Source organism: Populus trichocarpa, chromosome 10, assembly GCF_000002775.5.
Source record: "Populus trichocarpa isolate Nisqually-1 chromosome 10, P.trichocarpa_v4.1, whole genome shotgun sequence".
Taxonomy (NCBI): domain Eukaryota; kingdom Viridiplantae; phylum Streptophyta; class Magnoliopsida; order Malpighiales; family Salicaceae; genus Populus; species Populus trichocarpa.
The window spans coordinates 14,838,697-14,864,923 of NC_037294.2; the positions used below are offsets into that span (position 1 = coordinate 14,838,697).

Below are 26,227 nucleotides of genomic sequence, written 5' to 3' on the forward strand. Positions count from 1 at the left end.
TCCTTTCGCCGGGACTCCATATTTCCAGTAAATCTGCTGGGTTATATATATATGCTTTCATAGGAATGGGTTAATTAATGATTAAGCTATTGATCTTGAGCTTTAATTTGTTTATCACTATAGAATCGCTGAAAGATATGCTTATCCATGATCGATGAATCAAATCTTATACCTGCATAGTCCATCTTAATTACAGGTTCTCAAATAAAAATTAACGAAGCAACCCACGGCCCTGTAAAAGTTGTTTTGTCATTGGAGAGTGGGTGGGTGACAGGATGATCAATGAATAGTTTAAAGCCAAAAAACAAGGGTGATCTACAATCGTAATTACATCAAAGATAATATTTATCAATCATAGATTTTTTCAATGGATGCTTACTTTGTAGGGCATTAAGTTTATAGTATAACATTATTTTTTGTTTCTCTTGCATGAATATGGTCTTCTCTAACCCATTTAGATCGCCCATCCAACGGGAAAGCTGGAATGGAATTGCCAGATTTACAAAGCCATTATTCCCAGATGGTTGCGGTTCTTAACGTTTTGTTTTAGAAAATCCTATCCAAGATTATTCCGTTCAATCTTTCGTGCACGGAACAATTTTCTCGCATGCGAAACACTCAGCTAATGGCCTATGATTTCATTAAAAAAGAAAGAAAGAAAACGCCCTATGATCTACCCTGCCAAAAACATGGCTGATATGCACACAAAGAAAAGGAAGGTCCAATTTAATTGCGTACGTCTATGATATTATTATCCTCATCATATTTGCAATGATGTGAGAAGATGAACTTTTCTTGATCCATTTTTATTTAAATTTCACACCGGCATGATTAGTAATAAGTGGACTGGTTTTGCTTTCTTCTAACAAGCAGGTGCGGGCTGAAGGTTGTCCGACCGAGATTTCCACTATTGTAAACAACGATTTTGAGTTTCAGCTATTACAAAGAAAATAAAAATAGTGATCCTGTCGGAACTTTTTTATCGGGTGCAAATTGCCAACTATAAACTAGATACAGTCTCACATGTTTTTTATTTGTTTGATATTACGATTGCTGTTGTGGTTATAATTTGAAAAAAATTATTTTATAAAAAGTATTTTTAGTTGAGATTGGTTTAAAAAAATATATGTTTGGTTGAAATTGAGGTTGAACAAAAAATAGTTTAACGTGTTTGGTTAAAAAAAATGTTTTTCAAATTGAGGTTATAAAATAATTATATATATATATATTAATAATTTTTAATTTAAATATTGTAGATTTAACTAGTGTTATTACATCATTAAATAAATAATATTGATATCAAATATTTTTTATTATTCCGTTAAATTATGTGCAATGTCATTACATACGAAATATATCCAACAAAGACTATATTTTTCATGGTTTCTTAAGCGCGCAACAACAAAAACTGAATTTTTTAATTTATGTAGTGTTATTAAATAATAAAGATTGTGATATCTTTATTATTGGAATTGCGATCAAATTTCACAAATGTTATGTCACCATGCGATATCTTTCTAATTTATGTAGTGTTATTAAATAATATTAAATACTAGTTTTTCGAGTAAAACATAATTTTTTAAAAAAAATTTACAATTTCATTACAGTACGAGTAAATTTAATTCACTTTAAACTAATTTTTTTAAAAAAATAAAAAAAATATTGTTCACGATTAATTGCACTAGTTTTTCGGGGGGAAAAAAACTAAACTTTTCTCATTGGTTTTTCAAAAAAAAAAATTGAACATTGCGACAGTGGAGCATGGCTCCATTGTTCCTAAAAATAACCACGAGTCCAATTCTACGGCTGGACAGCAAAAATTAGTAGGCGCTATCAAGCAAAATTAATTTTATTTCCTTTATTAAATATTAAAATGTGTGGCTGCGAGTGAACCTCACCCGCAGCCACATTACCAAACAACATCTTAATGGTCAACAATGGCGATTTGGATAACATATACATACAGAGAGGAAACTATTTATATTAGGCGATCATATTTCATGTAAACTAATCTTTCCTGCTTAAGTAATTATCAAATTCTCACATACAGACACCTCGAGACCGCCTTTAACTCTCTCCTTTTTATTAATGAAAATTCTTATGTTAACTTTCACCCCCAAAAATCCACTGAAGTAACACGTGGAAGTATTTCTCTCGAATACCATTAAAAAATCAAAAGAAAGTAATAGAAGAGTTAATTTGACCTGGTTTTCATCGTTCCCATTATTAGTATTACTAACATGCTTGAGTTATTAATTTCATGGATGTTTTGGATCGATGTAACATAAAAAAAAAAAAAAGGGATGTTGATTGAAAAACCAATAGTTTTTAGAGATTGAAATTAAGAAGAGAAAAAAATACTGAGAGGACGTTATCAATGTAATTAACAGCCTCTAATTCGAATGCATGGTTTCTATACTATTTTGTCTAATTTTTTTATTTAACAATAATAAATATTATTAATTTATACATTAATTAAGACTAGTTTTTTTCGAATAATCTATTATTTTATATAATATCTTGCCTAATTGATTCCATATCAATGCAAATCGAAGCATCAAGGTTTGGAAAATTAGACAATGGACGTATTAGGAACTTAATTATTCCCCAATAACATCTAGAAATTAATAGGATCACAAACTTTTCTCAATCTAGGTTTAACTTTATCTTGACTTGAAGTGACACCAATTTCTTCTTGTTTTTTTTTCTTCAAGGAAACAAATGTAAATCGTGGACGGACGCTCTCAAGTCTTAACTTGAAGTGACACCAATTGTTTTTCAAAGTAAAAATCCAAGTCATGGATGCCAAAGATACTTACAAAATTATGAAAAAGGGTTAGAATTCTGATTCGCGGAACCAAATTTCAAATCCCAGTGCACGTGAAACGGTATGAATTATTTTGCTGTCTCCCTACTAATTAATTTACATTTTGCAATATTTACATCAAGGAAGCTAGCTACATGATTCTTCGTCAGCAGAATTTAATTGCTAACCACTTGCCATATGATAAGTGATTAGCTTCCTAAACATAATCAATACAGCTAGCTAGCATCTTTACTTTTTTAGTTAAGAGGATTTTTTATCCTTTTCGAACAACCTAACTTTCTTAATTTTTTAACTTGAAATGGGCGACATAAAGTGCTTATTCATTAGATAGTAGCTCCAGGCTCCAGCAGAAGATAATGATTCTATATATAGATACATCTAAGGGAAGGAAAGAATCCAAATCTTTATCCAATACTGATTATAAGAACAGATTAAGAGAATGAAAGGGTAAGAGATGTTAAAAGAGTTGCTACTGTTTTCTATTAATTATTATGTATTAATTACCTGTTTTATATACCTAAAATATAATCCATATATATTTACGTTGCACTAAGCTTATAATTTATATATATGCTGTTCAAGATATTCCATAGTTTATATCAGGATAAAATTCCTGACATAAAGTGCTACACATTCAATTTCATATCGTATAGATGTATTGACATATAGGCTTCAATCTTTCCCAGTCTTCTGTTCCCCCCAACTTCAGAAGATTGCGGTTCCTAACACATGATCTTCACAGGACAAGAATCAGAACCCTAATGCCTGGCCAGCACGTCAAAGCCATATGTGTGGGATTAAATTACAGATGAAGGGTGCAAAGGAGAGCATATTCCTGGAAAACATCCTAGGTGGCTGTAATATCTAATTAATATTGCTGTAGTACAAATATATATGACTCCACATGAAAGAATACTATTCAAAGAATGGAACCTTAAATATGTACTGCTTATCGAGGTATATGCTCGATCTGAATCATCAACCTGTGGAAAAGAGGATAATGAAAAGATGGGCTTTCATCCCATTTCAAAGAATGCAAAGATGTTAAGTATGGGGGTGAAATATTTTTCGATAAAGTGGGATATTCCTCTTTAATATAATGAAATGCACTCTACCACCAATTTCAGGGCATTTTCCGGAACAAAGAATCAAGGAATCGTATGCCTATAGAATCGTCTTCCCATGCCATGGATATCTGAACCTAACAAATTACACTTCAACATTCTTGATGTCCTCAATTTGGCGGGAATACTCGATGCATGACCTCAAGTGGCATCTCGACCATTAATTGATCTATAGACCTAACAAGCACCTCCACCGTAAATATTGCAGGTGGGATGGATATTAAGCCTGATAGGTCATGCTAGCATAATTCGTCATAGCCTTGTCATGATCAAGACTGGATTGATAGAGCACGATCGATTGTTTTTCTTTGTTAATAATTATGAATGAATCTTTGAACGATCATGATCAATTTTGAACGTGATGGTCAGGGGCGGGATCGAGAGCTAGAGTCGTTGATTTTTAGGTAATTAAGTTAAAAAGAAAAGGAGGGAATAAATTCATTATCCATTGGCATAATTTTAGTACCGTATCGAAATATTGTGATTAATCTTTTGAATAACTCGCTCTTGATTGCGAATATGGGCAAACTATGTACGTACATTTATAACATTTATTTTTTAAAAAAAATCACATTTCCTTTTCTTTTCCAGAAGGAGCAAATAACATCTAATTAAAAGTCACAAAACTTGGCCAAATTGTGATAAAGTCATTACAAATATAAAGCCTTACGAAAAAATTGCAATTTATTCGACGCGGAGGTGTTTTTCGGAAGAGCAATGTTACAAAACATGAAAATAAATTAACTAAAGGTTGACAACAAATACAAATCCACATATATAACTATATACAAAAACTTTATGGCTTATCATATCCTTTATACAATATTAACATTATTATATAGTATTAAGTAAATTCTACCACACACCTTTTTTTGATAATTAAAAAGGCCAATATTGGTTAAATTTCTTAAAAAATAATTATTATTTCTTAAAATTTAGGCTATTTTTTAGAATGAATTCTAAAATACATATTAGTCTCATTTTTTATTATTTTATTATTTAAACACCACATAAAACCATAAATAACATAAAATAAGTTACTCAAATCATTCCTAGGCTAGCTATTTAACACTGTATTGTCACTTTATTTTGACTATCATAACTCTAAAAATGACTTAAAAGCAAGCTAATAAAAAACATAAAGTATTAAAATCTAAGAATAATTAAATTACATCAAATTTCATGAAATTATTAAATTGAATACTTAGATATTTATTTATATGTTATTCTTTGTTATTGACTCACGTTATTAATTTTTTAATCTTTTGGAAAAATACTGATAATATTACAAAAAGAAATTAATGCTTGTTAAAAATAACTTATTATAAAACTTTTATTCATGTATGTATTTTTTATTTAAATTCATGTTTTATATATAATTGAAAGAACTGTCTAGAATAAGAAATTTCGTAATAATAAAATGTCAATTGAAACTTTTTTGGCAATTAATTATTATTTTAAAAGGTTATATATATTATCCTAACTATTAACTATTAACTATTAATTATTAATTACATTCTAACTAATTTTCCTTCAGAAAAATTTGACCACCTGCACTGCACTATATATAACAGGTATTAATTGCCCTCTATATATATTACAACGATGTAACCAGAGTTTTATAAAAATTTAATTTTTTATTTTAAATTAATTATATTTTAATATGTTGATATAAAGAATAAATTTTAATAAATAAAATTATTTTAATAAATTTTGAAACAAAAACCATTTAAAAAACCATCATTACTACTTTTCCAAGCACAGAAGAGTAGTATGATACTTTGTAATTAATTAGTTGCACGGCTGATCACTGCATCAATAATATTTGACTGTAGTTGATGGTTTATCAGTTACTTTTAATTACCTGTTAGAATGAGATTATCACACACACACGCTAATGGCTATATATAGTGAAAAGGAATATATTAATTAATTATAAATGTACACTGAGAGTATGCAATCGGTTGTGCCACCTACTCTACCACTGGCTAATCATACCGCGCGCTAACCCCTACGGAGTATCAAGTAAGATGAATTTCTGATTTACTAGCTAATTAATTTGTATTAATTAATGATACTACTAAATATATGACTATTATCTTCTTGCTGCATACATTTATATTTAGAATGAGCCGTTACACTATTAATTAGTGATCACTGATTCTACAAATTAATTGGCCAACTATACTTGCACACTTACTAGTAATTGACATAAAGTGAACAATTACCAGATGTTCAATTTTCCACTTAACTGCTTGATTACACGCTAATGTCTAAATTTCCTGTTGATTTCACTATTACTCAACTAATTAACTATTTAATCACATCTTTAAAAGACATTAATTAGTTTACTCAATGATCATTGACATTCTAAAATGGCCAAACTACTTGTGCATTGCCCGATGAAAATGTAAACCAGCTACAATTCATATTACTTCTTCAACTCCTATCTTTTTTATATATATATATATATATATATATTGAAAATCTTTTATATCAATTTCTGACTTCTATGAATATATAGCCTTTCGTCTTTTAATAATCTAGTCATGAACTAATTAAGAGGTTATATCCATGATATAAAAAAAATTAACAATCTTCTCTTACTAAATCATATCTAAAATATTAATATTAAATTATGTGATTTTAAAAATATAAAATTATATCACTGAATATCAGTTATTGCATATACTGAATTATTTTAAAAAAGTGTTTATGTTTAAAAAGCATGTGCATAAAGTTGAATTGTATATTTTTAGTAAAATTTTATCCCATTTTGTAGATTGATCCGAAAAATTTCAAATTTAAAATCTAACCGAGTCAAGTTGATAGTTGAATCAACTATAATGTTGCTTTGACAAATTTTATTCAATACCACTAGGTTTTTATTAACTCGAGATGGCTTGACTAAACAAGATTCAAACATGATAGGTTTAATTGTGAGCCATCAATTTTTTTTTTCTTTAGATACCTAAGAACCAGTATGTTTATTCAACCAAATTCTATTATTTAAAATGAATGAATTTGTGTTTTTTAATTATAAAATGTGATTATTATTATTTGAATTATGTTTGTCAATTTTACTTCACTTTCTAAATTATTATTTATTTTTTAGATTAATTAAAAATGATGTCAAAATTAGAGTTGGGAGTTGTGTTTAAATTGAGGGCATATTTGAATTTATCATGCTAACATAGTATGCTATTTTTTTTTATCAACGTGGATGTCCGGGTCAACTTGCATACACCTCGACTAATCAAACGGACCCTGAAATTAACAGCCATGTAAGTCTCTAGTGACTATTATATTAACAACTACATCACTTAAATCTGAAAGCAAAGGAAAAATAAATAATATAAAATGTTATGGATTCACGCACCGAGTTGTCACGTACGGTGACCAATAAATTAAATCGACGGCCCAATAGCCTAGATTTTTTCCAGAATGATATGTGTGTGCGCGCGTGGAAGGAGAGATGATAATGTTATTAATGAGAAGAAGAAAAAAGAAAGTGAAAAGAGCGCACCCAGAAATATCATGCTATCCGAATCAGACCATCATTTTTTCATGTCTTGTAATTGGGTTCAAAACACCCCTGGTCTTAGATCTCGTGGGCACCTCTTCTTATTTTTTTATGCGTGCTTGTGGCCTTCTTTTCTTTTTTATTTCAACTGTGATTTTATAAGACACAGTTATTTTCCAAGAAGCTTGTGTATGAAATTGGATCAACACACCCAGAAATAACACATTTGATTATACTTTGTCCTTCAAAATCAATTAATACAAGTTCATACTGTATTGTACTTAATTTTTATTAAATAAAATGAAAATAATAAAATTTAAATTTGTAACTGCTTGACCAACAAGACTATAATACTATATTAAAGAATCATTTTATCCAAAGCTTCGAGTCTTGTAATTTATGTTACTCTTTAATATATGATGCATGTTCTAATCGCTACCTGGGAAGAAGTATTTTCTATAGGTAACTTACTATTTCAATTAGATAGAAAATGTGTTGAATTGTTTTTGGATTTTAAGGGTTTTATGATCTGATTGGTTGTGCAAGGTGTATAATTTAAATAATTTTATATTTAACTGTTAAAAGTAGAAAAGGTTGGATAAAAAGCTTATTTAAAAAATAGACACGTTATCTTAGAATAATAGGTGAAAACATACAGCCAGAGAAACATATAATCCCTAATTTATGAAATAATGTAATATTTTCTGAACAGTGAATATTATGGAAGAAAAGAAAGAAAGGGGTGTGTGTCAGAGGGAGGGAGGGAGGGAGGATAGCGTATCTTCGAGTCAGCCACCTTAGGAGCGCTGTCAATTTTCCACAATTATGATGCTGACGTTGTTGCAATTCATGTCGAGAAAGAAAGGGAAAAAAAAAACAAAAGAAAGAGGGCGGGGGAGATCAACGGGGACAAAATAAAGGCGTGGATTTTGAATTTTTTTGGGTGCAACTTCTCGTGTTTACAAGTTGGGAGCAGCAACAGTGCAACCAGGACAACTTAGAACCTGCCGTATACCCACTATTAATAGTTTTTTTTTCTTTTTAAGAATAATACTAGTTGTTTTTTTAATTAAAAAAATATTAAAAAATATTTTTTATTTTTTAAAAGATTATTTTTTATATTAGCACGAACTAGAAATATTAAAAAAAAGTAATTTTAATAGGATTTTGATATCTTCGTACAGTGACGAGGATGGCATGAAAAAAACCTGGGTAGCCAGAGAGCAACTGTAACTTCATAACCTGTCCATTAATGGAGTTGTGTGTTTTTTTTTTTTTTTTTTTTAAGGATCTAAATGGATTTCTTTCTTTGATTGACAACGGTGGTCCATGTCGATGCCGTTGAAGAGGTACAATTTTTTTTTTTGGCACAGGGACTTGTATCTAAAGAATTTTTTTATTTTTTTTAAAAAGGTCGATGACTGATAAACTGATGTAGAATTGTAGATGATGGTTGTTTCAACTCGTGTAAGCGTAATATATCACATAAAATCTCTTATTAATAGTACCACGAGGAAAAAATAAAAATATTATAAAATCTTCCTGTGATCGGAAATAATACTTACTTTTATTAGTTAATCTGAAATTAGTGGAAATTAGCTGGTCTAATTAGAAGCAACATTTGTGAGGATGCACATCATTAGCGAATTAGATTCTCACCTACCTATCATGAGTAATTAATAAAGCTTTTTATTAGATAAATAGTTTGGGGTACGGTCAGCTATTCGGGGGGATAAAATATCGTATACACCCATATATATTTTGAGATACATATATACTGAATTATATTTATATTAAAGTCGAAGCTTATAACATATTACAAGCACTTAATCAAAGATAGATGCATCAAATCTTCAAATAGAATCTGAGGGTGAAATCTGGGGGGGTTTTTTGATCACTCGAACCAACTCTTTCTATAAATATGTGTTTATATACCACACAAGTTAGGAAAAGCAGGGTACATTCTTTAGAACAATTTAACACTGAAGAATGGAATAGTTCGGGAATCCTCCTAAATGACAAATTTTATGCCTGCAGACGAGGATGCTCCCCTTTATTTTTTGAAAGGTAGACGTCCCCACTCCCATCCACTTTAAATTCCCAAGTCTTTCAACACCTTCATGAAAACGTGATAGGAGAGAAGCCATCACATCCGGTGACTATTTGATAGTTTTCCGGCGAATCTTGGCCACTATAACTTTCAAGTGGAGGAAGCATAGAATTATTAGTGTAAGTGCAAAGGATATTTTAGAATGTGCTGTCGCGAGCATCGGTTACAGAACATCAATCATATTCCTTTTTCCATCCCATAAATAATGTGATCGTGGGCTACCAATGAACACGCTCTCAAGTCTCAACAAGACTAGCTGCACACAAAGACTTACCTCCTTACACCTTTTTTTTTTTTTTTTTGTTCTCTCCTAGGGAAAAATAAGTGACGGGCTCGGGAGAGTTACTAAGGATGGTGAAGTTCTCTAAGCAGTTTGAGGGTCAGCTCGTGCCTGAATGGAAAGAGGCTTTTGTTGATTACTGGCAGCTCAAGGAAGACCTCAAGAAAATCCATCTCCTCAACAACAACAGCAACCACCCCATCAAGCACAGTCATCACAACTCTTTATCCAGCAACATCCTTTCCTCTCTCAAGGAGTTCTCTTTATTTGGTCATCAACATAAGGACCACGAAGCCATTCATGTATATATTCCTCTCTCTACCCGTAACACATGCATTAGTTCTTTGATGTGGATTGACAATAACTGATGTGATGAATAATATTGGTGTCTGACAGGTTCATAAGAAACTTGCATCTTCAGCTAGTAAAGGCGATTTGTATGAGACAGAACTGCTTGAGCAGTTTGAGGATAGTGATGCTGCCAAAGAGTTTTTCTCATGTTTGGACCTACAACTTAACAAAGTTAACCAATTTTTCAAGACTAAGGAGAAGGAGTTCTTGGATAGGGGGGATTGCTTAAGGAAACAAATGGAGATTCTTGTCGAGCTCAAATCTGCATTCAAAAAGCAGCGTGACAAAGCTGCTAATTCTTCTCAGGATTCCACTGAGGATGCCTCTATTGATTGCACCATTTCTTATGGTACAAATGACACGTTCCAACTTAATTTGGCCTGCGATAGCTAAATTCCCAAACTCACATCATTGAATCAAAGATATAATATAAGATGTCACATTTTCTTATCCTCATCTAAATCTGCATATGCACTTACCATTAGGACTCATATCCATGGTTTTTGCTCTCATGACTCAGGACATGAAAGTTCATGCACGGCATTAATACTTTTCATGCTTAATGTTTCAAGTCGTATGTTGTTTGAAACATGGGCTATAAAAGAGTTGTAGCAGTACACCCTCAGGTATCATAATTAATCGTAGCAGATTGGGAAAATAATAATAATTAAAAATAGCATAGTTAATGGAACCAGTATTAGTATTAATGAGCAAGAGTTTATTTTCCTCTCTTCTACTTGAAATATTCTGATATCAGTAAATTAATGATCTCTATTCTGTATCTTTTCTTTCTCTTGGCTGCAGAGGAAGATTCTGTGAAAGACAGAAGAGAACAAGAGCAGATTCAAGACGACAGCACAGGTGAGCTGGAGAAAAATGAAGTCCTGGACTCCCCAAGATCAGAAGAGATGGGGGAGATGGGAAAATCAATGAGGATGAAAAGAGACGATATCAAACTGAGGACACTTTCGGGCCACGTTTTCAATTGCCAGGGGAAGAATTTAAGGATAAACATTCCTCTAACAACACCTTCTCGTACTTTCTCGGCGATCAGTTATCTAGTTTGGGGAGATTTAGTTAGTCAGTCCTCCAAGAAATGCAACCCTGAAGGGAGCAAGCTGCATATCAACAAAACAAAGTTGCATCATGCAGAGAAGATGATTAAAGGAGCTTTCATAGAGCTCTACAAAGGGTTGGGATATCTCAAAACTTACAGGTATTTAATTTGAAGGATTACTTTTTTTTGAAGAAAGAGGAAAAAAATAGCTGCTGCATTGTTGATTTTTAATTTAGAGATGGAGAAGCTTACTGGTCTGGTCTGCAATTAATGATGTGATTTCAGGAACTTGAACATGCTTGCTTTTATAAAGATTTTGAAGAAGTTTGATAAAGTAAGTAAATAGGTTACCTTTTAAACCTCTTTTAATATTTCATTTTGGCCTGCGCATATATCTAATGAGAAAGATGTTGTCTTGGTTTTTTCTCCTTTCTTTTCAATAGGTAACTGGAAAACAAGTTCTTCCCATCTATCTAAAAGTTGTTGAAAGCTCCTATTTTAACAGTTCAGACAAGGTAAATTCTGAATTTCAAAAACTATTAAAAGTAAACCATTATGCATGTTATGTTGTAGAAAAAACTATGATAGGATGATTTTAGACGTTTTCCATTGGCTAGTTTTTAGCCTGATCATTTTCCGACAATGTCAAGTGGCCACCGATCCTGCTGCTCGTGCCCGCACTGAAGGGTAGTCCTCGGATTTGTGAAAATTGAACTTGGATATGCTTGTCTGTCACTTTAAATTTCATGGAGAAAATGTTTGGTACGTATGTTACATTTGCTCATTAGTCTCAGAAATGACAGGTAATGAACTTAGCAGATGAAGTTGAGGATCTATTTATCAAACATTTCGCTGAAGAAGACAGAAGAAAGGCCAGAAAATATCTTAAACCTCATCAACATACAGAATCACACTCTGTGACCTTTTTCATCGGTGAGTTTCTTGACTGAAATGGTCTAGTATTAAAATTACAGGATAGCATTTTTTATGCTATCTTCCTTTTTTATCAAATCATTTGGGTGGAGAGCTTCTTTATTAACCACTTTGTGGAAAAAATACAGGCTTAAAAGAAACATAAATATGGACCCATCAGGCCACTAGGATTTCAAACGAGGGGCAGTGCCTGGTTCACTTTATTTGGGTGGATGATAAAGCATAGGTCCCATATCATACCATTATCATCTTCGATACAAACTTGATCCGTACAAGTATTGAACATTAGGATTTAGGAATACTATTAGCTCCTAAAAAGACAACACAATGTTTTCCAGTTAAGCATTCAAAAGCTATGGAGTATATATGTTGCAATATTGACACTTTTGAATGAGTGGAGTACCTGTGCTCAACTTGTATATCAGGCATTAAGGTTCCCTTAACCCTCTATTGAATGATTAAATATCCTTCTTTGATCTGAAGAACAAAAAATTCTGATCCTTGCATCGCACAATTTATCAGATACTGATTTCCTGTGCTTACAAGCATAATGTTAAACTAGTTTGCACAGCTTCCAACATACCCTTGAATGCGAAATTGACTGAATTTAGTCAATCTCATTCACATATTACCACGTAGTCGTTGACTGATAATTATTGGACTCAATGTTCAATGAATTATAGATGGATGAATATTGACTTGATATGCGTGAAAATATTCAGGACTGTTCACTGGGTGCTTCATAGCCCTCTTCGTTGGTTATGTCATAATGGCTCATATCACGGGGATGTACAGACGGCAGCCAGATACTGTGTACATGGAAACTGTCTATCCTGTGCTTAGGCAAGTTGCCCTCAGATCTACCCTTGTATTAAGATCACATTTGAAATTCTTTTAAAGAAAGGCAGCTTACAGAAAAAAGGGACTTAATTTGTTATTTGCAGCATGTTCACCTTGATGTTCCTGCACTTCTTTCTGTATGGTTGCAACATTTTCATGTGGAGGAAAGCCAGGATAAATTATAGCTTCATCTTTGAGCTGGGCCCTACAAAGGAGCTGAAGTACAGAGATGTATTCTTGATTTGCACCACATCGATGACTGCTGTAGTGGGAGTCATGTTTATTCATTTGTCACTTCATATCAAAGGACACTCGTTTTCCCAAGTTCAAGTCATCCCAGGCCTTCTGTTATTGGTAAATTGTTGATTAAAAATCTGACAAGACTTAAATACACTTCAAGTAACTTCTTTTGTTTGGAGCCGAATTCTTGATAAAATTTGTCACTACTTTATGCGCAGAGCTTCATGTTATTGCTTGTGTGCCCCTTCAAGATTTGCTACCGCTCAAGTCGTTTTCGCTTCCTTTGTGTGCTAAGGAACATCGTTCTATCACCTCTCTATAAGGTAAAAAATAAAATAAAATCTGTTGAAGTTTCAAACATATGGTTTCGTAGGCTTAGCCTTCAGTGTGAGTTTCTTCTGTGCTGAAAGAAATTTTAACCAAATCATCTATTTAACTGCTTGTAATTATTGTCTCCGCAGGTTGTCATGCTGGACTTCTTTATGGCCGATCAACTTTGCAGTCAGGTTGGTTTTAGTGCCAAATAAAGGCTTCTGGTTGCAAAACAGTATTAAACCTCAATAGTTCAGTAGAAGTCAGAAAATTTACAGCTTGACTGATGTTATTTGTTATTGAACAGGTGCCAATGCTTAGGAACCTTGAGTATGTAGCATGCTATTATTTAACTGGAAGCTACAAAAATCAGGACTATGGCTACTGCATGAGGGCCAAGCATTTCCGCGATCTTGCTTATGCAGTGTCGTTCCTACCCTATTACTGGAGAGCAATGCAGGTATGGTATTAAGCTTTCCAGCCCCTTGCTTCAGTACCGATCATTTGCATCATTCGCTTACTTGTGGTTCAATCTATCTTCTTTAAACAATTTCAGTGCATCTGATTACTAATTTATTAAACTTAACTGCGGGTGCAGTGTGCTAGGCGATGGTTTGATGAAGGACAGACAAGCCACCTTGTCAATCTAGGCAAATATGTATCGGCAATGTTAGCAGCTGGAGCCAAAGTGGCCTACGAGAAAGAAAGGAGTATTGGATGGCTGTGCCTTGTTGTAGTTGTCTCAAGTGCTGCAACAATATACCAATTGTATTGGGACTTTGTAAAGGATTGGGGTTTGCTCCAGATCAATTCAAAGAATCCCTGGCTAAGGAATGAATTAATGCTTCGTCAGAAGTTCATTTACTACTTCTCCATGGTACATGTTATGTCTCCTTAATCACTCTCTTTTGCAGTGGAATGATATAGTTTCGATTTGAGTGGCATACGAATTTAATAATTGCCAGCAAAGCCAAGATCTCAGAACACACCAACCGATTATCCAATGCATGGATATTGGCACCAACCAAGTTATTCTGATTTCTGATTAGACATCCAACTTGCCCATTTTCATTTTTAGATATAAGATGATCAAGATAAGATTTTCTTCGAAAGAGCACAATGAACATATTCTTATGATAAGTACTGATAGTGGCATTTTACAATGAAAGTAAGATTCCTATCCCATACCAGCTAGGCTAGGAATAGGTAGACAAGGAGAGAGAACTAGATTTCTGAAATTAAGGACACATTGCAGACACAGATTCGATTTGATTTCTTTTCAAGTTGCAAGTATAAGTCATTTCGATTCCAAAGTAAATTCTAAATCGAACTTTGGATGTTTCCTGCAGGGATTGAACCTTATTCTCAGGCTTGCTTGGCTACAAACTGTTCTCCATTCAAACTTTGAGCATGTTGATTACAGAGTAACTGGACTATTTTTAGCTTCCCTTGAAGTCATTAGGAGAGGACAGTGGAATTTTTACAGGTAATAGATTGTTTGAAAATGGATGTAGCCATTTGTGTTTTGTTAATATGATCATGCAAAATCAAATTGCAACATTTCATAACTTTTCATTAGGTCTCATAAGGTCTAATAAAAAAAAGTGTTTCAAATGTCCAGGTTGGAGAATGAGCATCTAAATAACGCTGGCAAGTTTAGAGCAGTTAAGACAGTGCCACTTCCTTTTCATGAAGTGGACGAGGAAGACTGATGATACTCATTGGCAGCAGTTTCTTACAGAAGTCGGTTGGGATTTACGTACATTTTTCAACTCAAATTTTTCTGATAAGAACCTTATTGTACAAGTTGTTTAGCAAGACATCAACTTGGTCATAATTGTTCCAGGGATGGTAAAAGGTTCATACTTGTATACAGATTTTTCTTCAAGGAAAAAAAATTGTGCGTAGGGCACTTGCCTTAATTTCTAGTTAACTCTTTCTTGCCAATATTTTTCGCCTTTCTATCCAGGTTCTGCAAAACACAGGACTACGTTAAGAAGTATTTAAATCCATAACTAAGGCAAGACCATAAGCCAGGACTATAGTAAAGCAACATTTCTTTCTTTCTTTCTTTTGGTTTTTCAAGTAACCGACAGCTACTTCACCAAGTCATCTGCAATGCTTTCCGATGTTTTAACACATCGGTGGATTCAAATCTTCTTCTTGTGTGCTCATGAAGAAGAAGTGATTCTGCAAAACCTTAACTAAAATAAGCCCTGCTGCTAGCACGCACAAGAAGATTCTGCTCTGAATGGTCAAGATGCCATTGTATCTTAAAGAGTAACATAACTAACTTAATAATTTAAACTACGTGTAAGAGAGATTAACATGTGATATTTCAAGTTCAAAATACTTTCATTTAAAAATAAAGTTAAAAAATAATATAGAATTATTTTTAATTTCAACTTTAAAGCTTTGATTTTCGATATTTTATAGCATAAGGACACCTTCATACTGTTGAAAGCTAAGCTGATTACTGTTGATAAAAATCGATGAAGAAGACTGCAGCAAGAAGGATGAAGAAGTTGCAGAAATTCTGTTAAAACAGTTAAGAAGGCAGTTAAAACCGTTATTTCTGTTTTTCTGTTTTTACTGTTACAAAACTGATTGTAAATCAGTTTTACGTGAGATGATCTTGATTCCTAAAATAAAGGAATCAGTTACATGAATTAAGTATAAAAGCAAGGCTACAGAATTGAAAAGTAATAAGAAAAAATACAGAACTTCTTCATTAAACTTCTCTACACATTCAAGCTTTATTTCTTCTATCATATTCTTCTTCTTCTTCAACAAAATACCAGAATTCAAACATGGTATCAGAGCTGCAAACTGATTCCTGAGAGGGGCGTAGACTGTGAAAAAGAGATTGATTAAACTGTTAATTACTCAAAAATGGTAGGATCAAGCTCAGCTGGAGGAGACTTAAGAACTCCACAGTTCAATGGCACGAATTATGATTTTTGGGCTGTAAAAATGGAAACTGTCCTCATAGCACTCGATCTATGGGAAGTAGTTGAAGATGGAATAAAGTCTCATCAAGCACCTGAGATTGCAGGAGGATCAGGCGATGAAGAGAGTGAGGCTGATCAAATTATATTGCATGCATCCACGACATCCAGAGAAGAAAAAATCAAGAATGCAAAGGCTTTAAGCCTCATACAAGGAGCATTAACAGATGATCTATTCCCACGTATAAGAAATGAGAAAACTGCAAAAGGAGCATGGGACATCTTGAGCAGAGAATTCAGAGGAGATAAAAAGGTTAGAGCTGTGAAACTTCAAGGAGTAAGAGCAGACTTTGAATATTTGAGAATGACAGAAAGTGAAAGCTTAGATGGTTATCTAGCTAAATTCTTTGCAACTATAAACAACCTAAAATCATTAGGTGAAGATGTATCAGAAAACAGAATTGTGCAGAAATTGTTAATGAGTTTAAGCAGAAGATATAAATCCATTGTGTCTATAATTGAAGAGACACGTGATCTTGAAGTTCTAAGAGCAGAAGAAGTCATTGCTTCTGTTAAAGTATATGATAAGAGGGAGGATCTGCATGATGAAAGGGATAAGCTAAGAGGAACAGAAAAAGCCTTTAGCAGTTTTAAAATTGGAAACAATCAAGCTTACAATTCTCACAAGAGTTTCCAAGGCAGACCTACACAAAAATGGCAACCACAAGACAGGAGGGGATCAAACTGGAATCCAAACAGAACTCTGAATTACAGCAACTCAAACTGGAATAACACTAGTGGTGGGAGCAGTCAAGCAGGAGAAAAACCACAGTGTCAAGTTTGTCAAAAACATCATTTTGGATTGTGCAGGCACAAAGGAAAACCAAGATGTGGAAGATGCAATCAGTTTGGCCATATTACAAAAGATTGTGAAAGTCAGAATCACAAACAACTTGCAAATTATGCTAAAGAAGAAGGAGTCATCACTGGAACCATGTTCTATGCTTGCCATGCTGCGAGTTTGCAAGACAAAAAGATATGGTTTGTGGATAGTGCCTGCAGCAATCACATGACTTCTCAAGAATCTGAATTAATCAACATTGATAGATCAGTAACATGCAAAGTGAAGATGGGCTCAGGAGACCTTGTACAAGCTACTGGAAAAGGTACATTGGTTGTGGAAACTCAGCATGGGAAGAGATACATAAAAGAAGTGTTGCTTGTTCCCGGATTGGATGAAAACTTACTAAGTGTAGGGCAGATGATGGAGCATGGCTATTACATTCTGTTTGGAGGTAACAAGGCAGTAATATTTGATGATGAAAGCCTCAACAATGTTATAGCAATAGTAATCATGGGAGGAAATCGATGCTTTCCACTTTCACTTGAAAGTATTACACCTGCAGCAAGGAAAGCTTCAGTGACTGAGGATTCCTGGATATGGCATAGGAGACTTGGACACTTGAACTTTGCCAGCATGAAGAAGATGCAGCAGAAAGAGATGGTGTGTGGACTTCCTGCTCTGACTGAAGTAGAAGATGTTTGTGCAGGTTGTGCATCAGGCAAACATCACAGGGAGAAATTCATCAAAGAGCAAGTGTGGAGAGCAAGCAATCCACTGGAATTGATCCACACTGATCTGTGTGGACCAATGCAGAATGACTCTGTGGGAGGAAACAGATACTTCATCACATTTATTGATGATTACTCAAGAATGTGCTGGGTATACTTTCTCATAAATAAATCTGGTGCACTGAATGTATTCAAGAAATTCAAAGCATTCGTTGAGCTGCAAAGTGGACACAAATTGAAGAAGCTAAGAAGTGACAGAGGAGGAGAATATACTTCCAAAGAATTTGAAGAATTCTGTGAGAAGCAAGGAATGGAGAGGCAATTGACAGTTGCATACTCCCCTCAACAGAATGGAGTTGCAGAAAGGAGAAACAGAATAATTTGTGAGATAGGGAGATCTATGCTGATAGAGAAAGGAATGCCAGTAACCTTCTGGGCAGAAGCTGTTAATACAGCTGTGTATATACAGAACAGATGTTATACAACATCTGTTGCAGAAAAGACTCCTTTTGAAGCCTTCACGGGAAGGAAGCCAGGAGTCAAGCATTTGAAGGTGTTCGGTTGCTTGTGTTACACACATATCCCAGCATCACTAAGGCAGAAATGGGATAGCAAAGCTGGAAAGGGAGTGTTTGTTGGATATGGCAGCTGTGAAAAAGGGTATAGGATATATGATCTGAAAACTGAGAAGATTGTTCTCTCAAAAAGTGTGATTTTCAGTGAAGATAAAGCATGGAATTGGAAGGGAAAACTGATGAACCAAATCCACTTGTCCTTCAATCATGAAGGAGGTATAATTGAAGGTGAGAATCTTGAGGAACACACTTCTGAAATTCAACCCGACAATGTTGAACATTGCAATCAAAATCCTATAGTTGAAGAGTCAGCTGAGAAGATTGATAGTGTTAACAGTCAACAATCTTCACCAAGCTCTACTCCAGTGAAACTGAAAACCTTGGAAGACATATATGCAAGGTGTCACATGTGCATCATAGAACCCGAGAATTATCAAGAGGCTGCTGGGGATAAAGCCTGGCAGGAGGCTATGAAGGAAGAATTGGAAGTGATAGAGAAGAACAATACTTGGGAATTGGTGGAAAGACCAAGTGATAAACCTGTGATAGGAGTGAAATGGGTGTACAAAACCAAGCTTCATCTTGATGGATCAGTTCAGAAACACAAGGCTCGACTTGTAGCAAAGGGTTATGCACAGAAATCTGGAATTGATTACAATGAAACCTTTGCACCAGTAGCAAAGTTAGATACAATTCGAACTCTCATTGCACTTGCAGCACAGAAGGGATGGAAGTTGTTTCAATTGGATGTCAAGTCAGCATTCCTAAATGGTGTACTTGAAGAAGAAGTATATGTTGAGCAGCCTGAAGGGTTTGAAGTAAAGAATGCAGGACACAAAGTTTACAAACTAAAAAAGGCTTTGTATGGATTAAAACAGGCACCGAGAGCCTGGTATAGTGAGATTGATACATATCTCTCTATGTGCAATTTTAAAAGGAGTGGAAGTGAAGCTACTCTATATACAAGATCAGACATGGAAGGAAATTTGATCATAGTTTCAATCTATGTTGATGACATAGTGTACACTGGCAGCAGTGAGAGGCTTCTCAATGAATTCAAAAGGGAAATGATGCAGAGATATGAGATGTCTGATCTTGGACTTCTTCACCATTTTCTTGGCATGGGGATACTACAAACCAATCGAGGAGTGTTTATTCATCAAGGGAAATATGCCAAATCTCTGCTCAGTAAGTTTGGACTTGATGATTGCAAACCAGTTTCCATTCCCCTGGCCACTGGAGAGAAACTGAAGAAGAAAGATGGAAGTGAGTTGGCTGATGAAAGTCTTTATAGAAGAATAGTAGGAAGTCTACTATATTTGACAGCTACAAGACCTGATCTAATGTATGCTGCAAGTTTATTATCAAGGTTCATGACTGGACCTACCAAGATTCACATGGGAGCTGCAAAAAGAGTTCTAAGATATGTGCAAGGAACTCTCAGTTATGGGATTGAATATGTGAGGGAGCAATCAGCAACTCTCATTGGATTTTGTGATGCAGATTGGGCAGGAAGTGAAGATGATAACAGGAGTACTTCGGGCTATGCATTCAGTTTTGGAAGTGGAGCATTCTCCTGGTCTTCTGTAAAACAAAACACAGTAGCATTGTCAACTGCAGAAGCTGAGTATGTCTCAGCATCTGAAGCAACTGCTCAGGCCATTTGGCTACGGTTTGTGCTTGATGATTTTGGGGAAATGCAAGCTGAAGCAACACCCTTGTTCTGTGATAACATGTCAGCAATTTCGATGGCCAAGAATCCAGTTTTTCATCAGAGAACAAGACACATAAACAGAAAGTATCACTTTATAAGAGAGGCTCTGCAAGAAGGAGTAATTGATGTCAAGTTCTGCAAAAGTGAAGAACAACTTGCAGACATCTTCACAAAGGCATTACCCAAAGACAGATTTAAGAAATTAAGACTGGATCTTGGAGTTAAATCAGTAAACAGCTTAGGAGAGGCTGTTGAAAGCTAAGCTGATTACTGTTGATAAAAATTGATGAAGAAGACTGCAGCAAGAAGGATGAAGAAGTTGCAGAAATTCTGTTAAAACAGTTAAGAAGGCAGTTAAAACCGTTATTTCTGTTTTTATGTTTTTACTGTTACAAAACTGATTGTAAATCAGTTTTACGTGAGATGATCTTGATTCTTAAAATAAAGGAATCAGTTACATGAATTAAGTATAAAAGCAAGGCTACAGAATTGAAAAGTAATAAGAAAAAATACAGAACTTCTTCATTAAACTTCTCTGCACATTCAAGCTTTATTTCTTCTATCATATTCTTCTTCTTCTTCAACAAAATACCAGAATTCAAACACATACTAGACTAGTACCTGCAGTTAGCCCAGGCATAATTTCTTCAGTGGCTTTGCTGATCCCAATAAAATGAACTTAGAACATTACACTGAGATTAGGACCGGTGCATTCAATTTTCCAGAACAAGATGGTTAGAATGGCAGGGACTACAATTTATAGGAACTTCGTAAATATCATTCAGACAAGGAGGCTTCGAGGTTTAAACTAGAAGTGACTGGCACTGGCATATAATCCCGAACAAATGCTATATCACTCACCCATTAGTCCTCATCAAACGAAAACAAGTTCGTTCGTTCTTTCCTTTTTTGTCTAAAACAAATCTTCAATTGACTTTCAAGATCAATCACAAGTTTGTGTTTCTGACATCTTTTGTTTGTTTTTACGTATTTTCAAACACCGATATAATGGATTTTGAGCAGACCATCTACCCACATATGCATGCATTCCTTTCTTTTACAACTTTGAATCACAAAAACTTTATGAAGGAAATAAACAGAGGGAGAGGCAGGCTATTCTGAATGCACAAAACAAAACTCCGTTCACTCAAATGCCCAAAAAAATCCTCACGGTCTTGTCTTCAGATTTCATAATATAAACGGGATTAAAAATGTCAAATCCTTTCACTTTGTTGACTAGATAATAATAATAATAATTAAAAAAAAGTCCCTCGTGTTGATGGGTTTTTGAATTTACTTCTTTCAGATCCTGCTATGGTATGGTCCAGTTGACTCTCTCTCTTCTTACCCTTCTCCTTTTTGTTCCGGCACTATTTTGCTGCTATGAGTAGTCTTCGCTACTCCTTGTTGCTGCATTCGCCGTGTGTTTTTCCTTTCGTCCTTTTATGAATCCCATGGCTTATTAAAAAACAAAACAAAAACAAAAAATCTCCTCTCATCAAAAGAAATCTGTGTCATAAACGCTGTGGCCATCCATCTGTAATCTGGGTTATGATTTCATGGACGTTGGTACGTTTTGCGATCTATGATAGGAGGGGGCTGTGGGTGTTAATGGTGCGGCGGCCAAGCTCCTATGGGCAGCAGTGGGTGGATCCACATAGATGCTGTCATTTGAGATTTGATTTCTTGGATTTGTTTTCTTGAATAGTTTTCGGTGGTTTATGGATTTCACAACCGTTTCCCCATGGCATGTAAGGGCTAGCTAAACGACAATTTTACTACTACTATAAAACGACATGTCATACAAGAATTATCCTCTCCTTCTAACAAAAAGGGTATATATATATATAGCCTGAAATAACTAAAAAACAGACAACATAGTATCAGAATTCAAAAAATCAAACCACCATGGCCGCCGCCGCCGCCACCCTCTCTCAATGCAGTTTCTTACCCACCTTAACTTGTATGAAACCAAATCCCAAACGCAAACCCATTTATCCCCTTCTCTTCCCCAACTCTTACAAACCCATTTCTTTCTCCACCACAAACCCCAGGTCACACTCCCTCATGAAGTCTCTCTTTAAAGTTTCAAACTTTACTACTAGTGAACACTAAAGATCAAGTCTTTCTTAACTTTTAGTTGTTTTTCTTTTCCTTTCCTTTCCTTTTTTTGGGCAGGTTGAGAATCTCTCATACAGAAGCAATATTACCAAAACGGTCCCGTAGGCTATTTGTGGTTTCTGGGTTGGTGGATGGCAATTCTGAGACATACCCCGAAGTAGAATCAAATGATTTGAATGAGGTATGTGGTTTTTGGTAATGTTAGTGTTAGTTGCTTTTAGTTTTGATAGATTTGTGTTTTAAGTTAAGAGCAATATTTGGGTTTTTACTGTTGGTGAATAATTGTGGTCTTGATGATGCATTACCCGTTTGATGTTTCCCAGTTTTCCTTGTTTTTTATTATATGTGTATGCATGTGAAGAGTGAGTCAATTTTACTAATAAGTAATTTGCATTAGTTTGATGCTTTAACCAAAAAAGAAGAGAAAACAGAAAATTCTTAGTTTTATTTTCATGCATGTTCTTTTAGGAGAGTGCAACCATTGACATAAAGCTGCCAAGGAGGAGTTTGCTTGTGCAATTTACTTGTAATGAGTGTGGCGAGAGGTCCCAGAGGCTTATAAATCGTTTAGCCTATGAACGGGGACTTGTATTTGTGCAGGTACTCATCTGTTCTTCTTGACTGCTAGAATGACAATTCTTTTGTAATATGTTTCTTACCAGTAAGTATTTATCATGTGGTGTGCTGTACTTTTGACTTAAAAAATAACAACAACAATAAAAGAGTATTCTGATTTGGTATTTTTCTTGGAAAAGTATAATCTAAAACTTCTGATACAAGCCTTTTATGCTTTATCTTCAAAGTGGATGCTCCATAGAGAAATGATATGAATTAGAGTAGAAAAATAGAGGGCCTTAAAAGGAATATGAAGCACTCAAGAAAATTAAAATTCCATCGCCGTTTCGTAAGGAAATGTTGTCGATGTTATTAGTGATCAACATGTTTTCAAAAAGTTTTCTCAATAGAAATTAACCTGATACCATAAGACATTATTCTTAAATAATAGCATGCTGCATGAAAAGGGGCTGTTAAAGGGCTGGTTCTGCTCTGGTTGTTTTTCAACAACTGTTGGAATAGATTGGAGCATTCTCTGGGAGCTTATTTAGCATTTTGCATGAGGTTATTTCCTGAATAACCATATTTATTTGTTCATGGGAATGAACATGGTTATTCATATTGCTTCATTTCTGCCTAGGGAATTGTTTCATGAATGTTATTTTCTTCTTATTCATTTTTGGGGAAGCTTGCAGAACCTTAGTTTTCCCTTAGATCATTATAGATACTCGTCAGGGAAGAACAGTTTCTGATACAAAACACTGCATCTGAAGCAGATTGGTTTTTTGTTTTTATATTGATGTGTTATATATGCCACCACCTGTCTCCAGAATTTTGTCCATGGATATTTTCGTATGCTCCCCATATTATGCCTCAGGTGCCCAATCTTACAGATGGTTTTTATTATTTTTTTTTCCTGAACTATTATCATTATTTTTTCACTGCACTAACTCATTAATTCACCACATACAACGGTTATCTCATTTAGGGTTGGGTTATTATGAACGCTCAAAAACACCAAGCTTCTCTTGCACACCATGCAGCTAGCAAGAGCATATGGCAACATATTGTCTCAGTAGTACTTGAGTTTGCTGCCACTGCTTGTATACAATGAGTAGTTGAAATTCATGCTGGGTTGTTGTTTGTCTGGTTATGATGCTGTATAAAAGTAATACAATTTGAAATATCTTGCTCATGGCCAAGATATTCATTTACAGATACAAATCAATATGCAATTGAAAATAAAGACTAGCAAGATAATTTATAAGTATTTCCTGTTTATAAAGTTTGTTGAATATTATGTCTTAAAAAAACATTGTTGACTGGGCATGTTAGTTTGGGAGGAAGTAGTGAATTTTTCTGCTTTGCCTTCTAGTTTAAATAAAAACTTCAGTGCTTATCTTACCAGCAGGTACTTCTTGTAGTGTGCAGGGTGTGAGAGGTATCACAAGTTAGCTGATAATCTTGGTCTTATTGTTGAGTATGACTTGCGGGAGGAAATCAGTGCAGAATCAAATGCAGATCAAGTTTGATAAGAAACAATGAATCAAGTTTCTATTCTGTTTCTTCTTTTGAATAGTTTTGTTCATGGTTGTAAGGTCCGTCTTTATTATATACTTCGAGGGACTGAAAATGTACAAAAATGTTGACAATTTCTTGGCTTGCCTTTTACATTTTAATTCCTATAATATGAATTCCATACCAATCTTATTTTGTACATATAAAATAATCTCTCTTTTCATTATAAAAATAATTTCATGGCTTGGTAAGGTTTCTAGAAACTGTAGCCTGTAACAACCAGCAGAGAGGCAAATGCTAACACTGTCCTTGCCCACATTCTTGCCCACATTCTTGCCCTTCCTTCCTGGTGATACAATGTATTTCCTCCATTCTGCAAGTTAGAAAAAGCAGGGTACACTCTTTAGAACAATTTGACACTCATTTCGATCTTTTCTGAAATGGAAATATTAGCGCATTCAGTTAATGGTTTAGAGTAAATAAATTTAATTGTTTAAAAGCGTACTGGGGATGGTGCAGGAGCTGTGTCCTCAGATGCTGTTGTCACTGTAGGTGGGGCTGGGGGGCTGGGGGGGTTTGGTGCAGGAGCTGGTGCATGATGATGATGCTTGTGCTTGTGTTTTCTTTTCATCTTGTGTTTTCCAGGAGCTGGTGCTGGGGAAGGCACTAATGATGGTGAGGGGGCTGGTGGTGGAATAGCTGGTGCTGGCACAGGTGCCGGTGGTGGTGTTGCTGGTGCGGGTGCAGGTACTTCCTTAGCTGGAGCTGGTGCTGGTGGTGGTGTTGCTGGAGCTGGTGCTGGAGACACTTGTGGTGGCGGTGTAGCTGGTGGTGGTATTGGAGTGGCAGCTGGAGAACTTTGTGGTGGTTGTGGTGGTGGAACTACTGGGGTGGTAGCTGGTGCGACTTTAGGAGATGGTGATGATATAGGAGTGGTTGCAGTTGGGGGTGTCACTGCACTTGCTGGTGATTGTGTTGGAGTGGTTGGTGTGGTTGTGGGTGGAGGTGTGGTGGTTGTAGGTGTTGATGGCGAAACAGCTGGTGTTTGGGCATCAGTAATAGCTAGTGGGAAACTCAGACATGCCAAGATGAGAGCCCAAAGCACCGAAGCCATTTAGTTGTGATGAGAATCAACAGGAAGACGTAACATTGTTATATAGAGTTATGGAAAGGCTTTTAAATTTAGTAAATGTTTGGTGGAATGTTAAGAGGGAGAGATGTTGTCTTCATTTGAATGCGACATCCCTTCTAATGATCTGGAGTGATGTCGTATTCGGACAGCTCTGCAATTGGCTGGTCCTATCAACCAAGATTTGGGGCCTAAAATTGAGAAATCTTGCTGAAGAAAAAAGATGTACTGCTTTAAGTTTTAGCTATATGGATGCAGTTATTTGTGTTGATAGGATTGTCAATGGTTGTGCTGTGTTTGATTTTTTGCTGTGCATTTTCAACTCATTTAGAACCGAGCACGAAGAGTGAAGGCTCTGGAGTTTCTTTTTCTTCAAGGTGGAATGTCGTAATTAGGCAATATGTGTTTGCTTTTTACTAGAATCTTGAAACTAACAAAAACTTGAATCACGAGTTTATATTTTATGATCATAATTTCCGCAATCATCGATATGTTGTG

At 34.9% G+C, this 26,227-nt stretch overlaps 3 protein-coding genes across 5 annotated transcripts; 2 read left to right on the forward strand and 1 right to left on the reverse strand.

Annotated features, from left to right (window-relative positions):
- Window positions 1-9,688: 9,688 nt before the first annotated feature.
- LOC7466931 (phosphate transporter PHO1 homolog 1) lies at window positions 9,689-15,530 on the forward strand. Its single transcript, XM_024610423.2, has 15 exons — window positions 9,689-9,703; window positions 9,899-10,166; window positions 10,261-10,564; window positions 11,020-11,431; window positions 11,558-11,606; window positions 11,716-11,787; window positions 12,076-12,205; window positions 12,928-13,048; window positions 13,150-13,399; window positions 13,504-13,608; window positions 13,747-13,791; window positions 13,905-14,057; window positions 14,196-14,474; window positions 14,947-15,083; window positions 15,219-15,530. The coding sequence occupies exons 2-15, from the start codon at window positions 9,936-9,938 to the stop codon at window positions 15,307-15,309; spliced, it is 2,379 nt and encodes a 792-aa protein (XP_024466191.1). The 5' UTR covers window positions 9,689-9,703; window positions 9,899-9,935; the 3' UTR covers window positions 15,310-15,530.
- Window positions 15,531-22,253: 6,723 nt separating this feature from the next.
- Window positions 22,254-24,787, forward strand: LOC7489384 (mitochondrial protein import protein ZIM17). 3 transcript variants are annotated; one of them, XM_024610426.2, is made up of 4 exons: window positions 22,254-22,460; window positions 22,585-22,708; window positions 22,996-23,127; window positions 24,514-24,787. In XM_024610426.2, exons 1-4 carry the CDS (start codon window positions 22,315-22,317, stop codon window positions 24,535-24,537), a joined length of 426 nt encoding a protein of 141 aa, XP_024466194.1. In that variant the 5' UTR covers window positions 22,254-22,314; the 3' UTR covers window positions 24,538-24,787. The 3 variants fall into 3 exon arrangements, with proteins under 3 accessions (XP_024466194.1, XP_052312687.1, XP_002314899.3); XM_052456727.1 differs by having other exon boundaries at window positions 24,494-24,628; XM_002314863.3 differs by having other exon boundaries at window positions 22,260-22,460; window positions 24,507-24,787.
- On the reverse strand, window positions 24,662-25,997 carry LOC18102585 (lysine-rich arabinogalactan protein 19). Its single transcript, XM_006378447.3, has 2 exons — window positions 25,106-25,997; window positions 24,662-24,973 (listed from the first exon to the last, which is right to left on the reverse strand). Exons 1-2 carry the CDS (start codon window positions 25,712-25,714, stop codon window positions 24,857-24,859), a joined length of 726 nt encoding a protein of 241 aa, XP_006378509.1. The 5' UTR covers window positions 25,715-25,997; the 3' UTR covers window positions 24,662-24,856.
- Window positions 25,998-26,227: the final 230 nt, after the last annotated feature.